We start from the raw sequence: 18,318 nt of genomic DNA on the forward strand, positions 1-18,318 counted from the left end.
AGTGTGGAAATCAACAAAGTCACCTTGGCATTCAGCTATTCATTCTTAAAGTCCAACTCCAGAAATTACCCAAAGCCCCCCCACATACACACACACTTCAAGGGTTAAATGTTCACTGTTACTAGGGGAGGTGGAATAAGATGTAATGCTTACCTTACTCCAGCAGGCCCTGGAGCTCCGCTCTCCTCCTGGGCTATTGGCCTTGCACTATAATTGATTACATCATTGTACAACTGCTGTTCCGGGGCATCTTATAGAAGAGTGGGCCCGCTGCAAGGGTCACAGTACAGGTGGGCACACTGCAAGGGTCATTTTTTTTTTAATTCCTGGTGTGGGGCTTTACAGGAGTTTTTGACCTTGAGATTAAATTGGTAGTTTGCAATTAGCCTATCATGGGGCAGCAAAATTACCTAATTATGGACACCATTAAAAACACATCAGAGCAATCTTACAAATAAAAAGTGGGCTCATTTTCTAAAACTTGCAAAGGAAAGATCAAGCTTAGTGATCCTCTAAAAGTTGAAAATTGAAAATAGCTCTTTAAAGCTTAAAGCGGAGTTCCGCCGATTTGTTTTTTTAAGTCAGCAGCTACTAATACTGCAGCTGCTGACTTTTAAAATATGGACACTTACCTGTCCAGGGCGCCCGCGATGTTGGCACCCGAAGCCGATCTGTCCCTCGGGTCTTGGGTGCTGCTGCCGCCATCTTCGGTAAGGAAATCCCTACTGTGCATGCACGACTCGCACTGCGCGTTCCCACTGGTCCCTGCTGTCTCCTGGGACCCGTGTGTCTCCAAGAAGACAGGGGGGGGGCGGAAAGTGGCGTGGATACCCACGGGTAGCGCGGGTATCTATGCCCGGAAGTGGGAGCAAAATACCCGTATTCGAATCGGTATTTGCTCTGCCCTCCCCCCTGAAAGATGCCAAATGTGACACCGGAGGGGGGGATTCCAAAAAGCGGAAGTTCCATTTTTGTGTGGAACTCTGCTTTAACTGTCGTCAAACAACCATTTACATGCATGATATGCATATATGTGAACTGTTTACCTGCCAAAGGCTTTTTCATGTTGGTCACTTTTGAGATCAAGCTTCCCTGCCAGACAAGAGGGTCTGGTCAGTGACCATACTTTTTTGTTCTGTAGCTAAGTGATACAGCTTAGTCACTTGCTTTCCCCAAGCTATTGATTAGTCAGTATAGGAGCAGTGCAGTAGCATGTTGATGAGTTAGTCCCTGTTTTTCCCTTACCATATAAGCCCACCCATAGAGTACTGACCTTCCCTCTTCTAGTATAAATAATGTTTTAAATATAGAAACCAGGTCTGGATATTTTTTACATAGTTACATTGGTCCAGTTTGAACTATGCATAAACCATACCTGGCTGATGCTCCTAGAGGCTGGAAATCACTGAAATAGACAAAGCTACTTCAGTGATCTCCACTTACTTCCGGGTCTTGAGCTGAGTGTCTGCACTGCTGCATTCTGAACACAGGAGGTCAACCGCTTGGCACAGGTGCCATTTAGAAAATGCTTTGCTGTTTTTGGATGAATGCAAAGTCTTCTCTGATTGGATGAGGTGGAGATCATGATGTCACCGCCCCGCTCCACTCCAGACCCTTAGGCCCCTTTCACATGGGGCGGATCCGCTCAGCGGAGTCCACCAGTTCAGCGGGAGATCACTCCGTTGATCTCTGCTGAGCCGGCGGATGACAAGTCCATCTCTGTTCACTGAGCAGGGAGGGACCTGTCAGAGCCCTGCTGATTTCTATGGGGAGATCGGACAAAAACGGACACCTTGTCTATTTTCATCAGACGGATGGCTGAACGTATTGTTTTTAGTGGATCTGATGGCAGGCGGTTGTCAGCGGACACATCTCCGCTGACATCCGCCTGTCAATGGGTGGCCCGCTCGGATCCGCCTGAAAAACAGACAGGCGGATCCGAGCGGGCTTATCGTGTGAAAGGGGTTGACTATGCAGGCTGCTCTGTTTACACGGCCAGGGAATCCTGGGCAGTAAATTAATGGGGCTGGATAACACCCTTGGTTGCTAAGAACGCAGCGGGTGCCAGTACCCACCGCTTCCTTAACTGCCATGACAGTAGAAGAAGGAAATGGTTATATATAGTAGCAAAAGAAAAGACCACTACTATATATGATGCTCCAAAACAAGGGTGCACACACCGCTTCAGGCAAAAAATGGACACACCCGATCCCAGGTGCTAATCCCGGCTCATCACCGTAGGCAATATCAAGAAGAGAAGAAAAGATTGATCGCACACTTGATTTCAAAAGATGCTGTAGAAATGTCTTTATTGTCATGAGCCAGACAAAACTGCAATTATGATCAGTTGACGCGTTTCACGCGGAAAGAACACGCACGATTCTTTTCGTGCGAAACGCGTCAACTGATCATCATTGCAAATTTGTCTGGCTCATGACAATAAAGAAATTTCTACAGCATCTTTTGGACTCTTCCATATATGATGCTCCGCTCCTGTAGAATGGGCTGCAAAATCCAGCATTTCGACAATTGTCTGAACAAGTTCAGACCGAACTGGGAGCTCATCCCTAATCTGAACCAGTCAATGCACAATTGTCTAGCAATTGGGCAAATGCTTTCTCTGTCTCCCTGTAAGTAATTAGCCTTATGCGCATAGCTAAATGCCTGATTGCCAGTTTTGGCTGCGACAGTTTTGTAATTAAGTGACCGCTTTTCTCCTATGTCTATGTACGATCCTAGACAGGCAGGAAATGCAGCCCAATCATTTCTCTTTATTGGTGAAATTATGGTAGCAAGGTTTCCTCATGAAGGGAAAGAAAACCAAAAAAAAAATATTTGATATGTTTTATATGAGTTGGCTGTAGCGAATGGCTCGGAATCCTGTATATGGTTTAAGCAGCTTGTTTCTGCTTAATATTTCCATCATTACAAACAGTAATACACAGGCATCTCTGCCAGGTCGTAGGGGGCCATTAGGCTGTGGTCTGATGAAAGTTAGCTTTCGCTGACTCCGCTTGGCTCCCACTCATAAAACCTTAAAGAGGCCCTGTCACCAGATCTTTTATTACACTATAAAACTTCTCATAAGATTATATGTGCATTTAACCTAATTTATGCATGTTATTTACCTGTAAAATAAGAAGCCCCGTAGAAGCCCTGAGACATCTTGGATCTGATGCCCCAGCTATCACTCAAGTGACACTCCAATGTATTTTCCTTTTGTCCTACCCTTATTGCTAAATAAATGGTTATGTAGGGAGGTGAGGAGAAAAGCAGAGAAGCTGGGCCAGCACAGAGGCGAGGGCTATGATATGTAAAGTGGGTGATGGCTCTGCTAGGAAATTAACTAGTCAAATTTTCTAGCAAATTCAAAGGCACATGCAAGTGAATAAAAAATCATTTGGAATAATAAAAATACAGAGCATTTAAAATACCTAATTTTTCTGTGCATTTACCTGCACTTTTTTTAGGTTGGTGGTAGGGTCTCTCTTTAGGGGCAGATTTGGTCACACTTCTCAAGAAATCATTAAAACATACATATAGAAATCATTTTACCTCCCAAAAGATTGTCTCGTAATGCAAGTACCTTTCCAGATAACTAAACTCTACGACACCGTATGGCCTCATGTCATAAGGGAGGAAACAATGCTTTCCAGAACATGCAGTTCCGCAAATGCCCAAACTCTCTGGAACAGTAGTGCAAAATCAGAAAGCTTTACATTTAAGTGGTATCTACTGTTGGCTAGATTTAAAGTGTTACTAAACCCAAAACAGTAAAATCAGTCTGTATATGTAGTAAAGCATACTCACTGTGGAACCTAAGGGGTTAATCCTCTGCATTGTGTAAAAAGGCTGTTTGATCTTGTATTCTCTGATCCTCCCCTTCTTCCACAGTCCCCAATCCATCTCCTGATAGAACAGAGCCTTGGGAGCACTCTGCACAAGTTTTTTGTTTTTTCTTGGGAGGGTGCATGTGATCAGCAAAGGGCCAATCAGCACTGTCCAGGGGTCTTGCAGCCTCATAGGACAGTCAGAGTAGAATGAAAACTTATCCTACAAGCTTTTCTCAGACACTCATAGAAGTCATAAGACTGCTATATACTGCTGATGAGTAAAGCAATTTATATTTACTAAAAATAATTACATTTCCATGCTCTGTGTACTGTGGGAGACCAGATATAGTGAATGCAGAATCCTGGGTTTAGTAACAGTTTAAGCTAGTGAAATGCAAGTTTTGAAGACCTTCTTTATGTCCTTTTCCCTGTCATTACACAGAGATGTTATTTTCAGTCCTGAATGTTTGCATCTTTAATAACTTAAAGTGTTTGTAAACCTAAAAAAAACAGATCCTGTTCCTTCAAAGCATGTTATACAGCACAGTGCTTGTGTTGGGTAATTTGGCCCCTTGTAACACCCGAAATACCTCGCTGATTCTGCCTGGTTCTGCCCTCCCCCCTGTAGACTGACCACGGTTTATCATGGCTGCTGAGCCCTGACACAGTTTACGTGCCTTCGTCATCCGCAGCCCTGCTCTGTCTCCCCTCCTTACCTGCCTGCCTGTCATTTTGTGTGTCTGTAAGCCGTCTCGGCCCCCCTCCTGCCGCTATTAGTAATAAAGTAAATATTAAAAAACTGTTACCGACAGCCCTGCTTTTATGTAGCCATAACACACAGTGTAAATATGTATGGAAAATTAAGCCTCTAAATACCATTTTTCAGAGCTCTTCAGGCCGGTCACGTAACTCCCAGCTGCACCTCCTCCCCATCTAAGGGCTACAGTGGGAGGGGCTATGAAGCCAGCACAGCAGTCACGTGACCTCCCCAGCTGATGTCAGAGGGTGAGCTCGGCTCCTCTCGCTGTTGCCTGTACATCGGAGAAAGAGAGCGGGCGAGAGTCACGTGACCGGCCTAAAGATCTCTGAAAAACGGTATTTAGGGGCTTCATTTTCCATACATATTTACACTGTGTGTTATGGCTGCATAAAAGAGGGGCTAGCAGTGACAGTTTTTAGAAGGAACAAACACGTAAAAGTGTATAGAAATTCTAACTTATAGACTGAGATTGTTTTTTATTATGCTAATAGTCTTTGCTACCGGCCTCACACATACTATATGCAGCATCACTGAGGTGGGTGTTCATCCATGGTGCCGCATGTATGCGCATCGACAGCATTTGTCTCCTACTAGACAGCGCTATCTCAAGGGGTCTAAATTAGCTCCCCTAGTTGTTTTCTTGGGACTACAGAATTATACATTTCTATGTTGTGAAGGATAGCATGGAGGGAAGTTTGAGTAGTTTAGATAAAGACAACTGGGCAGGGCTGACACCACTCAGTCTACATAAATGCTTTGTGTTGTCAGCCCACAACAAGACTTAGGGCCTGAGTGCATTTCTGCCAGACCAACAAGTTTTTTTTCTGTATTTGTAGGGTCTGTAAATGATTAAAACACAAGAAGTGTGCATGTAGTGCAGAGATGTACTGCGTGTGTGTTTTTTTAATCTTACCCTGACATACATATCAAGTTAGCAAAAAACATAACTTTATCTCCAAAATTTAGTAGATTCATATCTTACAGACGTGGTCCTTAACCAGGTATCCCATGTAGGTCTGAGATACTTTAATGAATCACAGAGGCCACTGGCAGCACCATTGTCCTACATGCTGCACTGTGTCCTGCAGTGATTTTTTTTTTTATTATTTAAAAAATTTGCAGTGGTCCTGTGAGCAGTTTTCTTTATTAATAATAAACGTACTTCTCACTTATAGCATCATGACATTTCATAGGTTGTGATAGGTTTCTTTTAAAAGAGGGCTAATTTTGGAGGAAAAAGACCAAAGGCATCAAAGGCCTTAAAAGGGACAACTGAATCATCATTTTTCATATACTATGGCTACTCAAATATTGTGTTGCCAGATTTGGGGTTTAAAAATTAATCTTTTTTTTTTTTTGGCTTCGTATGCTGTGTGGGCCCACAGCAGTCTTTAGGAATGCTAAATCCATAATTATACCTTTTAGGTGAGGTAATAGGTACATGAGAAGCAACCGTTCTACAAAAGCACATGACTAGGGACCACACAGAGGCTTGACCAATTGACCTCTCACCTCACAAGTACAAGAGCTGGCTACACAGTCGGGAAAGTGGTTAATTACTAAATTAGCCCTCTAAAAATGTTCAGCAATGCTCTGTGGATGTAAAAGGTGAAAGAGAGTCATAAATACAATACAGAGAATCCCAATCATTTGCCTAAAGCATCATCTTGTGTATCTGCAACATGCTGAACAATTACTGTGGTGACCAAACAGCTGCCAATACAATGGTACTTCCTTACACAACATAGCCCTCGGACACATGATGGGATTGGATACCTGGGCCTGGGCCTGCTTCTGCTCCCACGTGTAAGGAAGACATAGCCTGTTCTGGTCCCTGGGATAGTGTAAGTCAATTCTTTTAATTATAGTATAAATACAAGTATCTCATATTTATATTTTCTAAAGGAATTGTATTCATAGTTCTATTGCACATAATTTGTTTATAGTGAGGGTTTAAAAAAGAATGTATGTGTGTATATATATATATATATATATATATATATATTTATATATATATATATATATATACATATATATATATATATATATATATATAGTATAGGGGGGTTTGTTTTTCAGGCTGTCCCTTTGATTCTTTAATGCTAAAAAAAAACTGTTTACAGAACTCAACAGCTCAAACTGAAATTTACACACAAGCAAATGACTCATTATAACAATCTCTCTCTTGGTAGGCTCAGTCCAGAAAAAGCCACAAAGCAGGCAGTTCTATTGGTTTCTCTTTAGCTAACCCATTGTGCTCTGGGAATCATTTGTCATATGCTGAATTTTTTTTTTTCTTGCAAATACTAGAGATAAGAAGTTAGTTATTGAATTAATGGAAACATTTTATTGAAACAAATCAAATGTCCTTGGAAGTGTTAAAAGTTTTATTTTATTTATTTTTTCCGATTTTCTTTTCTTTTTTTTATACCACAACAGCTTACAGTATACACAAACATAACATTGAAATCAAAATACAAAAAACATACACAAAAGCAAAAAAAAGGGGGAGGAATTTTATCCCACCCCTTTTCCTACCCCTTCCATTATCAAGTCAATACACAATCCTTTTAACCTATAAATAAAAAAAAATGAAATAAAAAAAAATGTTTTTTTTTTTTTTCATACGTCTATATTCTGGCAAAGGTACCTCCTAACTCAGTCCTGTATCCATATGGTCGAGTCACGGCTTCCAAATAGTATCAAACCTCTTAGATAAATTTCTCATAAAGAAAACATGCCCTTCATAGGAAATAGGTCTATTCAGGTTAAATATCCAATCAGATTTAGTCGGAGTGTTTAAAGTTAGTTTAGTCTTGGCTCCTAGGTGGCCCTTCTATGGTTAATGCCCATGTCCATCTCTTGCTTCTTCTAAAGGTATATTTGTTAAAGCTAAATTCTAGGCAGCAATTAAGATACAAATATAATACATAGTTACATTTCTTTCCTCTTTAAATGCAAGCAATGTAAGTGCCTGAATATGAATCAGTAACATCGTTTTGCAGTTGCCTGTGTAGCAGAACTGAGACTGAGAGAGGAATAAACAGCACAAGGAGCGATTCAATTCATGTGATGAAAAGGAATGTGCTCATAGGAGGAGAAAGCAGAGTGACAGGGAGACAAACCTTTTACTGTGTTGTGCTTCTCCTTTATTGCCCAGTCACAGGCTGGGACAGATCCATCACAGCCTGGGCTTAAAGGAAGTGGGTTGGTTAAACGCTTCTGGACCAGCCACCACAGTTATACTGCGGCAGGTTGGCTCCCCTGCACGAGCCGTCGTAGCTGTACTTCGGCTCTTTAAGACGCATGCAGCATGTTCCCGGAGCCGATGCGTGTGCCCGGCAAGCACGATTACCGCCAGGCACCCGCGATCACTTGTGACAGAGCGAGAACCGGGATCTGTGTGTGTAAACACACAAATCCCGGTTCTCTCAGGGGAGTAGAGACAGATTGTGTGTTCATACTAAGTATTAACACCGATCGGTCTCCTCCCCTAGTCAGTCCCCCCCCCCCCCACAGTTAGAACACACCTAGGGAACACAGTTAACCCCTTGATCGCCCCCTAGTGTTAACCCCTTCCCTGCCAATGACATTTATACAGTAATCGATGGCTATTTTTAGCTCTGATCGCTGTATAAGTGTCACTGGTCCCAAAAAACTGTCAAAAGTGTCCGATCTGTCTGCCACAATGTCGCAGTGACAATAAAAATTGGTGACCACCGCCATTACTAGTAAAAAAAAAATAATAATAATAACAATGCCATAAATCTATCCCCTATTTTGAGACGCCATAACTTTTGCGCAAACCAATCAATACATATCAGCCTAAACTGAAAAAGAAATTTTTTTTTTTTTTAATTAATTTTTTGGGATAATTATTATAGCAAAAACTACTTTTTTGTTTATAGCATAAAAAATAAAAACTGCAGAGGTGATCAATATATGCTTATTGTGATTTTTTTTTACCAAAAATATGTAGAAAAATACATCAGCCTAAACTGAGGAAAAAATTTGTTTTTTTTTTTTTAATTTTGATATTTATTTTAACAAAAAGTACAAATTATTGAGTATTTTTCAAAATTGTCACTCTTTTTTTGTTTATAGCGCAAAAAATAAAAACCGCAGAGGTGATCAAATACCACCAAAAGAAAGCTCTATTTATGGGGGGAAAAAAGGACATGCATTTTGTTTGGGTACAACGTCATGCGACCGCACAGTTGTCAGTTAAAGCAACGCAGTGCCGTATCGCAAAAAATGGCCTCGTCAGCAAGGGGGTAAATTCTTCCGGGGCTGAAGTGGTTAATGCTGACCATCATTCAACTCAAAACAACTAGTGGTAGAAAAAAAGTACTGTGGGGGCAGCTTGGACCTAAAGGTGAACACTGCATCAAAAGCTGTTTTTTTCATTAAATGGGCTAATTTTTTTATATTTGAATGGAGTTGGTTGGGTGATTTAACCAAACTTTGGATAAGCGGAACTAAAGTTTCAGCCTTAGTTGAAGTTAGCCTTTCATTTTTGGTTTCTGAATTCATTGAACACTACTTGACACAGATGTCCTCTGCAAAGTTCAGTGTTAGTTTTTTTGTTCTATGGTTATAGGTGGCCCATCTACGGTTAGCGCCCAAGGCCAGTGCACCATTCTTGGCTCCTTCTGAAGGTATATCACTTGTTGCCTGATTTATAGACCCAAGTTTCACCCAAGCAGCCGGGGCCAACAAGTACATACGTGAATTCACCGCGGGGCCTTAATAATGTCTACTCGGTTATAGTGAAAGGTGTCTGCTTGTTTGCAAAGTGTATAATTATTATGAGCAGCTCACCCAGCTAAATTCCAGATAGGATTCCTGGCATACATGTCATTTTTTATTAGTCGAGGGCTGAGCTTATAAGAACGTTGATTGACGGCTAGCAGAAGGCTGTTATTTTATGTCTACCATGCAGATACAAAGGGCAGTGTACATTCTGCTCCTTTCAACATCTGCTACAAGAATGTGCATTTCCCCACAATGATCTGCCCAAAACAAACAGACAGCACTGTAAGCCAACGTAACATACTGAGGAACGGCACGCTTTCTATATAATGCATCCCTCCTCTACTAAGCCTCTATGGTACTTCCTGCAAAGTATGTTTGTATAAACAGTTTATTTTTTACAGATATAATATACCATAGCATTTAAAGCATATGTTCAACCAAAACTTTTTTTTCTTAATTTTGGATTGAATGATGAAGGGTTAGAAGTTAAGAACCCCTGTTGGGCCTTTACTGCTATCTGAAGCTCCATTAGTTATATTTGCCCTCACTTCCTGTCCGGCCGATAATGTTTTACCAAAAGGGAAGTGAGGGAAACTCTCAAACAGCAACACTATGGAAATAAAAATGTTTTTTTTTTTAGTAGAGCAGGGAAAGGCGTACATTGGCTGTAAAGGCTCAAGGGTTTTTACCTTCATGACGTCTATGCATCAAGGTAAAAAACCTTCTTTGTGCAGCAGTGCCCCCAGCCCCCTGTAAAACATACCCGGGCCCCATCTCGTTCCAGTGTTGTGCACGAGAGCCTCGACTCTCCCAGGCCTCTCCCTTTTCATTGGCTGAGACAGCAGCAGTAGCCATTGGCTCCCGCTACTGTAAATTACAGCCAGTGAGCCAAGGGGGAGAGAGCGGGACGGGGCCAAGCCACACAGAGCAGCAGCTCGGGAGCTAGCTGCTTGCTATGGGGGCACTGGGCCGGAGGGAGGGACTTGGAGCATCAGTAGGGGACCTGATAGAAGAGGATTGGGGCTGCTCTGTGCAAAACTATTGCACAGAGCAGATAAGTATAACATGTTTGCTATTTAAAAGAGAAAAATTAATATCACTTTAAGTTTATGTCCCTATTGCATATTTTCCCTCACTTCCTGCATACCTCCCAAGAGTCCCACATTGTGCAGCACTGTCCCCCATTTTCACCTAACTCCCACGGCCCCAGGTACCTTTGCTTTGTCCCACACCTGCTGCCTGTCTCTATAAAGCAAACCTTGCAGTACAGTTGCCTTGACCCTGTTTTCTGTCCATGTCGCCTAGGCAAGGATGACGTCACACTCCTCAACGCTAGATCCTGGGTAATAATCTCATGAGAAGAGGTTCTTCAAATGGACTGCAATGTCTCCCCTCAAGATTCCTGCATTCCCCAGGAATGAGATGAGATTCAGGTTTACCGATACCATGTGTTCAAGGCAAATCCTGTAGGTTTTGGATCCATGGTCCTGGTGAATTTTTGTGCAGATTCTGGAAGACTTTATTTAAACCATAATGCACTGCATGTAAACTAAGAATGACATATGTCAAAATATGTAGGGAGGAGCCAGTGAGTGACGTCATCCTGCACAAGCACACCCTGCTCACTGTCTGAGGCCGCGGCTAGAGATTGACGTTGCTACAAATAAAAAAGTGTTTGATCCCAGTGTCAGGCATAACACAAAACATTCTAATGCCCTGTACACACGATAGGATTTTCCAACAACAAAATCCATGTTTTTTTTTTCCAACAGATTTGGCTCAAACTTGTCTTGCATACACACGGTCAGACAAATCTTGTTGGAAATTCAGAACGTCAAGAACGCAGTGACGTACAACACGTACGACGAGCCAAGAAAAATGAAGTTCAATAGCCAGTGCGGCTCTTCTGCTTGATTCTGAGCATGCATGGAACTTTGTGCATCGGAATTGTGTACACACGATTGGAATTTCCAACAATGGATTTTGTTGTTGGAAAATTTGAGATCTAGATCTCAAATTTTGTGTGACAGAAATTTCGATGGAAAATGTCCGATGGAGCCTACACACGGTCGGAATTTCCGACAACAAGCTCCCATAGAACATTTTCCTTCAGAAAATCCTATCGTGTGTACGGGGCATAAGTGAGTTTTTACTGTTTTCCCAATAAACTATCTATGGTTTTATGCGATGTGGCACCTTCCTCTCTTCCTTCTATGGTGAGCATTGCGGAGCATCGGTGTGATTGATCCTAGTGGATGGCAAGTGGAGATCCATGTCAGATTATCTAGGAAAGAAGGGGGTTAGGTCTGCAAGGGAAGACTATGGGGGTTATTTATAAAAGGCAAATCCACTTTGCACTACAAGTGCACTGAAAGTGCACTTGGAAGTGCAGTCACTGTAGATCTGATGGGAAGATCTAAAATGAGTGGAAGCTCTGCTGATTTTGTCATCCAATCATGTGCAAGCTTAAATGCTGTTTTTTATTTTCCTTGCATGGCCCCCTTAGATCTACAGCGACTGCACTTACAGTGCACTTGTAGTGCAAAGTGGATTTGCCTTTCGGAAATAACCCCCATAGTGTCAGTGAATTGGAAGCTGCTGTAAGAAAAGAATAGATAAAGATGATAAACTGCATAAGGAGAGATTACAGTCAGTTAGGAAACTGTACTTTAAACCATTAATCTTAAATGGTTTGTCTCAACCCTCCAACTGCCACTTTTCCCAGACAGCTTGGTCTGTTAACTGAGGTTGAAAAATAAAAGACTTACTGGAAGGATCACCAGGTGTAAATACAAGGAAATAAGCCCAAAATGTATGCGGTCACCAAATTTAAGAATTGGTAAACTGCAATATATTAAACCTTAATATTAAGGATAATATTAAGGCTTAATATTAAAGCTGCTTTCCCTGGGGGCACCAATGCGTTCTCGGTCCTGAGTCTAACTGCTGCTTCCATTGACACAGACAGCGGGACTCAGCCCCACACCCCCACTCCCGTGTCACAGGAATTGATTGACAGCAGCGGGTGCCAATGGCTCCCGCTGCTATCAATCTGTCCAATGAGGATAGAGACAACGGCTGGAGCTGCTGCGCTCGTGCAGGGGGTCGGGGGGGGGGCGTCTTTCAGGCGCTTTTGGGCTAAAAATAGCACCTGGAAAACGCCTCCCCTGCAGCCCCAGTGTGAGAGCCCGAGTGCTTTCACACTGGGGGGGTGTGCTTGCAGGACATTAGAAAAAGTTCTGCAAGCAGAATCTTTCAGGCAGTGAAGGAGCAGTGTATACATCGCTCCTCCACCGCACCTGCCATTGAAATCAATGGGCACCGCTTCTGAATCACCTGCAAAGAGCTTCGGCAGCGGCGCTTTAAGGGGACTTTTAACCCTTTTTTCAGCCACTAACAGCTCCCCGCTAGCAGCCGAAAAGCGCTGCTATAACATCGGTAAAGCTAAAATTAGCGGTGATTTACCGCTAACACCCCCCCCTGCCCCAGTGTGAAAGTAGCCTTGGGCTTTAGAACCACTTTAACAATTAATTTAAATGAACATGAAGTGTTATCTGTTTGATAAGATCAAAATAATACATTTTGATCCTGCCAGAAATCTCGTGAGAGTGCGTTCTGCCTCTGCTGGCTGATACCAGTTACATTGTTCTTTTTTATCTGAGGACTACAGAACCTTACCCTCTATGTTATAGAAAGTAGGAGAGGGGTTGGGTTCAGTAATTGGGTTCAGTAATTCTGAAATCTTATTTCTGTTGCCCTGATACAGAAGGGTGAGTGAGGACAGGAAGTGAATTACTGGCAGGATCACGGGATGAAAATAATGGGGAAAAGGGAGCTTGAAAAAAGAAAAGCGATGCAGCCACCACATCTAAGGGCTGGTAAGCTGAAAAATATTACATTTTTAGTTTATGTATTTAGATATGGTTTAAAATGAGCTTGTTGCTTTATAGAAATAAATTTTTACAACCTGTTAAAGTGAGAATAAAGCTTTGATTTTTTTTTTACATTTTTTAAATTAAAATAACAAACATATTATACTTACCTGCTCTGTTGAATGGTTTTGCACAGAGCAGTCCTGATCATCCTCATCTCAGGCCCTCCGCCAGCGCTCCTGGCTGCTCCCCCCTGCCAAGTGCCCCCCATAAAAGGCTGCTTGCTTTGGGCGCACTCGTGCCTGCTCGCTCCCAAGCCCTGCTCTGTGCGTCCATGAGACACACAGAGCGGGGATCAGGCCCGCCCCTCATTGATTGACTGCAGTGAGCGCCAATGGCTCCTGCTGCTGTATCTGAGCCAATGAGTAGGGAGAAAGCCTAGAGAGCCTCAGCTCTCGTGCACATTGTTCGATGGAGATTGGGCTCAGGTATGTATATAGGGGAGCTGCATGCAAAAGGTTTTTTTACTGCATAGAATGCATTAAGGTACAAAACCTGCTGCCTTTACAACCTCTATAAGAGCCTGTAGTTTTCTTAGTTTCTGGAGAGAAGAATAGGTGAACTTTCAGTATAAACTGTGGCAGATTAGGCTCAATCATACCTGGTGCTTTTCATGAATTATGCTGTGCTCACTTTGGGCACGCATAGTGCCCTCGGCCCTCCAGAAGCCTAAAGCATCATGGGACTTTTGTCTTGTGTAGGGGAGCACTCAGATGTGAGAGCTTGATGTGTGATTAATGACTCTTCTGCCTTAAAGGGGAGTCATGGGAGCTAATGGTTTTCCAATCTTTAATCAGGGGATCCCTGGCATCCGCTGCAAAGCTGGTTAGATATATATCCCTTGGCTGCCGACCAGAGCTGGGGATTCCACAAAGGATTCTGTCCTCAGATACTGGCGGAGACCGAGCCAAGCGTGGTACTGATGTACCTCAAAGAGCATCATTTTGTAAGGAATGCAGATGGAGACGCTGCCAAACCTTTGTGAATATTAGCTTACAATTTAGAAAGATTATTTTCTGCCGACCTCAGGGATCTTTCTGGCCTGAAGGTGCATGTACATCATGTACATAATGGTATCCAGAACCTCTGTGCTATCATTGAAACCCATCAACTCTACATGAAGCTTGCTCAGAAAACAAATGCTATAAAGGAAAGGATTTAAAGTGGAACTATGCTTCATCAGAGCACCACAAACCAAAAATGATAATAAATGTATTTTTCATTTTAAAGAAAACACACTTATCCATCCATGTTTCCACGCTTTGTTTTGTTGAGAAATCACTTAGAAAAACACCCCCTAGCAATTCTGGCGATGGCCATGTTGAGTAAAGGCAGATGACTCTTGTAGCATTTACTTCCTGGAATCCATCTGCCCTTAGCTCAAGCATGCAAACAGGAGAGAGTGTGCTTAGCTGAGAAAGCCCCTCCTCCCCTACTAAAGATTCCTGGGATGTATGACATCATTTGCCTAGGCAAGAAACCAGGAAGTAACTAAAAGTTTAAAAAAAAGTTTAAAACAAGTAAATATGATATACTTTCCTATCTATTTACTAATGCTAGCAAGAGAGTGAAAGGGGTTGTAAACCTTCTGTGGTACAGAAGCCCCCCAGAGCCCCCACTTTTACTTACCTGAACCCAATCGTTCCAGCGACGGGGACGAACACAGCAGCTCCAGCTGCTGTCTCGGGTCCTTATTGGATAGATTGATAGCAGCAGGAGCCATTGGCTTCTGCTGCTGTCAATCAATCCAGGGACACGGGAGCCGGGGCGGGGCAGAGTCCTGCTGTCTGTGTCAAAGGACGCAGCAGCAGAATTCAGGAGCTTGCCCCCATGGAATGCGGCTCTCCGTGGGGGCACTCGCCAAAGAGGAGGAGCCAGGAGCGCCGCTGGGGGACCCCAGATAAAGAGGATTGGGGCCATTCTGTGCAAAACCCTTGCACAGAGGAGGTAAGTATGACATGTATGTTATTTAACAAACAAACCTTTACAACCCCTTGAAGTTCCGCTTTAAAGTAAAGCCTTGCTGTTATCCTCCTATCCCTCACCTTTCCTGTGCCCCCTCCTGCTTTCCAATCACAGTCTTTACCACATTGAAATGGTTTGACAGCAGTAGAAATTACAAATTACAGTTTTTTTGGTTAACATTTATTTTAGTTGGGTATTTAGCTGTTTGTCTTCACCTATGCTGTAAGGAAACGGTAAGACTATACTAATTTCGTGTACGGACGACCAAACTTTTTGATCGAACTGGTCTAACGGAACAAATCCGTCGGACAATTTGATCTTGTGTGGGCTTCATCTGACCTTTTGTTGAAAAATCTTTCAGACTTTAGAAATAGAACATGTTTCAAATCTTTCCGACGGACTCGAGTCTGATCGAAAAATCCGTTCGTCTGTATGCTAGTCCGACAGACAACAAAGGATGCAAGGGCAGCTATTGGCTACTGGCTATGAACTTCCTTATTCTAGTCCGGTCGTACGTCATCACGTTCAAAACGATCGGACTTTGGTGTGATCGTATGCAGGCAATTTCGTTGGAACTTCGTCCGAACTCTGTCGAAAAGTCCTTCGGGGTTCAAACTGACGAAAAGTCCGGTCATGTGTACACGGCATTATAGTGATAGCAATAGTTTTTTAGCAACTGGGAATTTTTTCTGTAAAAAAAGGGCTAAACTGGAGGTAAGAAGGCATGGTGTGCTAGTGCTATTATATGTTTAGCTCTATATGTTATGAAATATAACTATGTGTTATTTATTGTTATTATCATTTTTATTATCAGTGAAATAAAAATGCAAATGTGACAGATGGACTGTTTGTGCTACATAGATGTTACATTTTGTATTTTTTTTAATTTGAATAAAAGTGTCAGTTTAAACTAGCTATAAACCATAGCTGGAGGACATTTCATTTGCTAAAGTACTGTGTATTTTTAAACAAGTACAATTTTTTTCTTTTAAAAAAAAATACAGTTTTTACTTAATCTTTTTTTTGTATCTCAGTGCTGCTGATCTCTTGCAGTCTCTTTAAACCACTTTCTGTCTACATGTACTTCATAAGCGACTGCATGTCACTGCTTAGAGCCAGTTTCCTGATAGAGACAATGGCTGAACATGTCTGCCCAAAGAACATTGGACATTTGTTGTCTCCACTGGGAGAGCCCATATGACAGGGTGACAACGCAGGAGAGCAGTTGGAAAAATGGGGACAAAAGTAAAATTACTTTTGAAATGTATTGCAGTATTATATGTGAATGGGTTTAGATTGTATTTATTTGATATGCAAAAGTTTATTGGACCAGGGACATATACAATACGAAAAAAAAAATTAAAACTAAATTTAAAAAAATTAAAAAAAACAAAAACTTAAACAAAAACTTAAAAAAACCAAGACCATATGCAAAACTCATTAAACACAGTTTGTTTTTAATTGTTTTATTGAGTTTTGTGTCTGGCCTTTGTAGTAAGTTTTTTTAGTTGTTTTTGTTATTTTGGAGACTTTGTTATTGGTGTTTTTTTTTTTTTTTTTTTTTTTAATTTTGGGTTTTGTTTTCTGACTTTGTTATTATTGGCCATTCAGAGATTATTCTTTTTTATTCTAATTCCCTTTTGTCATAGGGCATTAGCTTTTTGAATTTTCTACCGTAAGTTATGTTTAAATTGATTGACATCACTATTCCCTAACTAAAAGGGTTATATTGTTCTTCAAGTAATTTATGGCATTTGCTTATTATAACATATGTATTTTTGTTTAACAACCAGATACTCGAAGAACAGATGAAACTGGAATGCAAGTGCCATGGTGTTTCGGGCTCCTGCACCACAAAGACCTGCTGGAACACTTTGCCTAAATTTCGGGACATCGGCTTCATTTTAAAAGAGAAGTACAACGATGCAGTGCACGTGGAAGTGGTTCGGGCGAACCGGCTCCGCCAACCCACCTTCCTTAAGATCAAAAAGATCAAAAACTACCAAAAGCCCATGGAGACAGACCTGGTCTACATTGAGCGATCTCCAAACTACTGCGAAGAAGACAGCGCCACCGGTAGCGTAGGGACTCAAGGGCGGCTGTGTAACCGCACCTCTCCACATGTGGACGGCTGTGATCTTATGTGTTGCGGCAGAGGGTATAACACCCACCAGTACACCAAAGTTTGGCAGTGCAACTGTAAATTTCACTGGTGCTGTTTTGTCAAGTGCAACACATGCAGTGAAAGGACAGAGGTTTTCACCTGCAAGTAATGCAACAACCAGGAAACCTATAGCAGGACCACTGTGGCTCCATTTTGCACACTTGATTTTCTTTTTCTTAAGAAAATTACACCCTTACAGGCAGGGAGGGGGAAACATTTCTTTCGTTAAGCGTTGGCTGTTCCGTCGGGAGAATGGCACCTTTACATGCTGGAGGGTTTTCGTGTAGTTATTTATAAATTGTACGTCAAGCAGAGGAGAAAAAAAAATATCCGTACACGAGGAGGGTTGTAGGACTACAAAGGAGGGACCAATCCAACAAAACTATTTTCAATAGTGTCAGCTATTGGATAGAACTACCATTTGTTTCACCTGCCAGTCACACTGGAATAACTGGACATTAAAAAAAAAGAAAATTATTATTATTAATTTATGTTTTAATAGTATGAACAAATTCAGAGCACTAACGGGTAGTTTGTGTCTTAATTCTCTACTAAATGTTAAGCTTAGAGATGTCTGACTTACCATAAATCTTGTATATGTTGTTTTTCTAACTATTTTCCATGCTACTGAGCTCTCGATAAAAGGGGTCTTAAACTTTGCATTCGATTCTTTTATTTCATTTTTTAAGGAAGCAGATTTAGACTATTGGTCTGGTTCAAGCTTGTCTTTAATAAACAGGGGTTGTGTGACAGCACAGTGATAAGATTTTTTAAATAGTTTTGTTTTCACCTTCATAATACTGTTCAGAGGAAAAAGTCAGTTGCTCAAGGTCTTTAGGAGTTTTTTGGTCATCTACTTAACTGCTGTGAAAATTCTGGGGTGCAAGGGCTCATGCACGCAGCAGCCAA

General features: G+C 41.8%; 1 protein-coding gene across 2 annotated transcripts in view; it reads left to right on the forward strand.

Annotated features, from left to right (window-relative positions):
- Positions 1-18,069, forward strand: part of WNT7B (Wnt family member 7B) — a 212,701-nt gene extending 194,632 nt beyond the window's left edge. For both annotated transcript variants that reach the window (XM_073621909.1, XM_073621908.1), the window contains exon 4: positions 17,039-18,069. In XM_073621909.1, the coding sequence (XP_073478010.1) occupies positions 17,039-17,518 (480 nt within the window). In that variant the 3' untranslated portion in view covers positions 17,519-18,069. The remainder of the gene's footprint in view (positions 1-17,038) is intronic.
- The last annotated feature ends 249 nt before the right edge of the window (positions 18,070-18,318 follow it).

Source organism: Aquarana catesbeiana, linkage group LG03 (genome assembly GCF_042186555.1).
Source record: "Aquarana catesbeiana isolate 2022-GZ linkage group LG03, ASM4218655v1, whole genome shotgun sequence".
Lineage (NCBI taxonomy): Eukaryota > Metazoa > Chordata > Amphibia > Anura > Ranidae > Aquarana > Aquarana catesbeiana.